General features: G+C 37.0%; 1 protein-coding gene across 1 annotated transcript; it reads right to left on the minus strand.

Moving 5' to 3' along the window:
• Positions 1-586: 586 nt before the first annotated feature.
• Positions 587-4,787, minus strand: LOC110896419 (ethylene-responsive transcription factor TINY). Its single transcript, XM_022143778.2, has 3 exons — positions 4,760-4,787; positions 3,776-3,866; positions 587-1,172 (listed from the first exon to the last, which is right to left on the minus strand). The coding sequence occupies exons 1-3, from the start codon at positions 4,785-4,787 to the stop codon at positions 587-589; spliced, it is 705 nt and encodes a 234-aa protein (XP_021999470.2).

Raw genomic sequence — 4,787 nt, forward strand, 5'->3', positions numbered from 1 at the left:
ATAAAGATGATGAAGATGAAGATGATGAAGATGTATTGTTCGGAAGATGCAGATGATGATGGTGATAATCGGTGTTGGGAGATGGGAGAGATTTGATTGAGAAGTGTGATGAAACTGTTCGAATCATGATGAACTGAGATTAAGTATAGAAGATGTTAAGGCTCAAGGGCATAAAGGACTTTTCACAACTGTCAAACGGTCAAACTGACGGAACACTGACGGCAGGGACTCAAACTATTATTAATTTATAAGGTCAGGGGCTCAAACATCCAAAAATTTAATTTAGGGACTCAGGTTGATGTTTGGGACATACAACAGAGACGCAAATTGCATTTTTTCTCTAGAACCAATTATACAAGCATAATCCATAACTATAATGCATCAGGTTTACTATCATGGAATAATTATTTTTTTACAGAACATATGAATCATAATATTATGGTAACACGTATATTTTTTACTATTATGGAAGAATTATTTTTTTACAGAGAACATATGGATCATGATAACACGTATATTTTTTTTCATAATTACAAATTTTATAATTTAAAATTAAAAAAATATGTATGTTAAGAACCTATGATCTTTAACAATCCCATATATGCGTCTGAAAACATAAATCTTTTGCCGTCGTGTCGGAAAATTCTCCCGGAAAACCGTCGATATCAGCCATCGTCCATGACGGGTACATCCACCCATCAACCCAGTCATCCACGGTCAACTTGGTCAACGAGTCCAAACCCTCTAAACTCGGCAACTCAATGATCTCATCCAACTCATCACCCGAGCTTATAGACGAACCATGTTCGTCCGCCGAAGAAGCGATATAACCATTCGTAGACTGCGAAGAAACCGACGAAAGAGAGTAAGAATCCGTACGAAAATCTTCCATTGTCGCGGCCTTGGCCGCGGCAGCTTGGATGTCACGTGGAGAAACAGACTCGGGGCGAGGCAACAAATCTTTAAGTTCGGGAAAATTAAGTGTGGCCGCGTTCCCTTTAATGGACAACGCGGCCACATCATGCGCTCTAGCAGCCATCTCGGGCGTGGAGAAACTCCCGAGCCATATACGGGATTTTTTTCGTGGTTGTCGAATCTCAGACACCCATTTGCCCCAACGGCGCATTCGGACTCCTCGATACGTGGGAGAACGCTTCTTACCCGACCGAATCGGGTCGGTTTGATCGACTTGAGCCATGGTTGCTGTAGAGAGGATTAAAAGGAGGGATTATATAAGATGCAACATGTAGTGGCTGTTTGGAGTTCTTATTGACCGTTAATAGCGACTTTTAGCCTACCGGAATTACGTGTCCACGTCCACATTAGTTTATCTTCTAGCTTTCTCACTCTCTGATGGTCAAAATATATCATGAAAATAGTATTGTGACAGTATATATTCTAACTCTAAATTAGAAAATTTGAAGTAAAGACGTAACTGGTTAATAATATAGTGTGCTACATGCATATATCCACACGGGTGTGTTTAATACATAACATAATCATTTTAGAGCAAAAATGTAAGAATTAGTGTGCGGAGGATAATCAAACAGTGGGAAAGAGATTTGATGATATAACCGTTTTCAGTATTACTAATTAAACAATAAATTACAAATGTTATACGGATTTCACGTAACTTTACTTCGAATTTGTTATGCATTAAACGGCCATAAATATTTGGCTAAAAAAGTGTTGAGAAACATTTTAAAAACTCAATATTTGGCTAAAATGAACAACCACTTAACTCATTTCAACGGTGTTGAAACTGATAGGTCGAACCCTAAAACCTAAACTCTATAGCGAAACCCAAAACCCAAAATCTAAACTTTAAAGCTAACCTTGAAGTTAAAATCGAAAAGCTAAACCCTAAAGGTGAAACCATAAAAGTTAAAGTCTAAGCACTAAAAGCTAAACATTGAAATCTAAACTCTAAATCTAAAGCCGAAAATTAAAGCTCAAAAGCCAAACTACAAAAGCTATGATAGTAGAGTTTGACGAGCTGGTTCCAACAACGGTGAAATGAGTTCAGTCGGAGTTCGTTTGAGAAAGTTACGATAAAAATAATTCTCTCACTTCTTAGGTAAAACAAACTTCTTACTTGAACACCTCTCTCTCTTTCTTTCTCTCTCTCTCTATATATATATACACACACACACACACACACATGCAAAATTTGGAGAAAACGTCTCAAAGTGTGAAAACGGTGAGAACAGATCCTTGCGCGACACGTGGCGTAGGCCCTAAATAATATGTGTGGGTATGACCGTCATTTCCACCTTATATTTTGAAATATTAACTTTTTGTTAGGGCGTTTATTCCTCATTGAATCTAACTCCGAATTTTTCGTATTAGTTGTTACCTCTTGTCCAAGTTTTTCGAGTTTCATGGCGTTTGATATGGATAGCGAGTTACAAAGTAATTATCTGTACTATAATTGCGTTTATTTTGTATCCCGTCATATTATTACCATCAATGTTAGCTTGGCATTTGTTTTCACTCAGGCTTGTGGGTGTGGAGGAGGGTAGTCCTTTGGGGATGATCCGTCACGTAGGCGGCCATGTCATCGGGTGTGGGGGATGAGCCCCTTTATATATACATATGTATGTATGTATGTATGCATGTATGTATGTATGCATGCATGTATGTATGTATGCATGCATGTATGTATCTGTGTGTGTGTGTGTTGGATATGAAAGCAATGAGGAACGTCGGGAGCGGCTAGGAGGCGACGTTGGTGACGGGGACAGACCATCGGGGGTGGTGTGGACGACCATTGACGGGCCTCGACGACCCTAGGACGTCCCACACACCCTTTAGTCTCATCACTTTGATATGTTAAATGGTGTTTTCAGTAATATAGTAATGAAACAGTGATTACTCATCGTATTGTAATCATGTTTATTTTGTAAATTTCTTTTTATCTTTGTTAGAAGTTGTTCGAGTAATTCATTTTAACGACTTTGGTGTTTTTTTAATTATCTGTAATTTTAATGGCGTTTATCTTGGTATTACATCATATTTTTTAGCGTTTGTCTTTTGCTCATCCTTTTCCTTTTTACATATTTATTGGCATTTTCAATTATTATAGTTTTGTTACTAACAAAAGGGTAGGTATTCTTTGGCGTTTTAGTATAATTTTTATAATGGCGTTTTTTGTTAAGGTGATTCAGGTGCATCCAATGAAAGGATTAGTCCAAATATCGGGTTTACGTTGTACATTCTTGACGTTAAAAAGGATCTAAAGCTAACGATAGGAATGATTTTCAAAAGGCTTGATGATTCTTATGCTTTTTATCTTAAATATGCGACGTCTGGTCGAAGTTGTATAAGTTTGTTGAAGAACACAACAATGAATTTGTTGATTAGCCTGATAAGCATTTCCTATCGTTAGAACGACACCTCACTCAACTTCAAAAGCATGTTATACATAGCATGTCTAAGTTGAATTTGGGCCCTGTGAAGGTGTTTAATGTTATGAAGATTGTTTTTGGCAGTTTTGAAGATGTGGGTGCAAGTAAAGTTGATTTTAAGAATTACTAAAGGCAAATTAATTTGTTCATTAGGAATACGATGCAGACATGATTGTGAGACACCTACATGAAAAGAAACAATCTCATCCAAATTTTTCATACGATTACTTCACAGACAATGGCAATTGGTTATAGGGGCTGTTTTGGTGTGATGATCAATGTAAACGTAATTATCATACGTTTGGTGATGTGATTTCATTTGACGCCACCTACCGGTTTAACAAGTGTGAACTGGAATTCATTATATCTTTTTTGGCGGTTTCGTGTTTTCATTTATTTTTTGGTGTTTCCCTGTTTTAACGTTAGTGGCGTTTTTCACACTTTTGTGTGTGTGTAGGGCTGTAAACGAACCGAACGAACACGAACAAGACATTGTTCATGTTCGTTCGTTAAGGAAATAAATGTGTTCACGAATGGTTCATGAACACTTACCGAACGAGATTTTATGTTCGTGTTCGTTCATTAAGGAAATGAGCATGTTCACGAACGGTTCACGAACACAAACAAATATAAATAAATTTGGCAAACGCGACGAAGGATAAAGATAGATGGCCCAGAGAGTAGCACTCGAACTTGAATCTCTTATTGTGGAACAGAGATCGATCGTATTCGCCGATGTAAATAATGAGAAATGAAAGGGAAATGATTTATAAACAAAGTGAAAGTGGGTTTCCTAGTTTAATTGTTAGGGTAATAAAATAAATAAAAGTTTAATAATATAAAAAGTACAAATAAAATATAAAAAAGTACAAAGATCTTCAATTAAAACACAAACATACGAACATAAATGAACGCAAATCAACGAATGTTCATGAACACGTTCACGAACACCTTACCGAACGTTCACGAACACAATCGAACGAACGAGACCTCTGTTCATGTTCGTTCATTTAACTAATCAAACGAAATTTCTTGTTCATGTTCGTTCGTTTATTAAACGAACGAACATAAACGAACTTCCCGCCGAACGGTTCACGAACTGTTCGCTGAACGTTCGGTTCATTTACAACCCTATGTGTGTGTGTGTGTGTGTTTTGCAGATACTCTATGGTGTTTGTTCCTTTTACTGGTATATATAACCACTACAGCAATGTCACATTCGGTGTTGTAATATTGGCATCAGAAACGGCTGATACGTATATATGGTTTTTGAGAGTTTTTTTTTTTAAAGTTGTTGGTGATCAACCAAAAATTGTTGTCACTGACTAAGATCCAGCAATAAAAAAGGCTACTTCTATTAGATTTGTTGACACCAGACAT

This window comes from Helianthus annuus, chromosome 12, assembly GCF_002127325.2.
Source record: "Helianthus annuus cultivar XRQ/B chromosome 12, HanXRQr2.0-SUNRISE, whole genome shotgun sequence".
NCBI classification, from domain to species: Eukaryota; Viridiplantae; Streptophyta; class Magnoliopsida; order Asterales; family Asteraceae; genus Helianthus; species Helianthus annuus.

Bases quoted from the DNA above. Each gene is read 5' to 3' on its own strand.
- LOC110896419 (XM_022143778.2), bottom strand. From the start codon at position 4,787: ATGTCTGGTGTCAACAAATCTAATAGAA. The intron at 3,867-4,759 runs GTAGCCTTTTTT...GTTCGTTTACAG, and splicing joins TGTCAACAAATCTAATAGAA to CCCTACACACACACAAAAGT. The intron at 1,173-3,775 runs GATATAATGAAT...TCAAACCGACCC, and splicing joins AACACGAAACCGCCAAAAAA to GATTCGGTCGGGTAAGAAGC.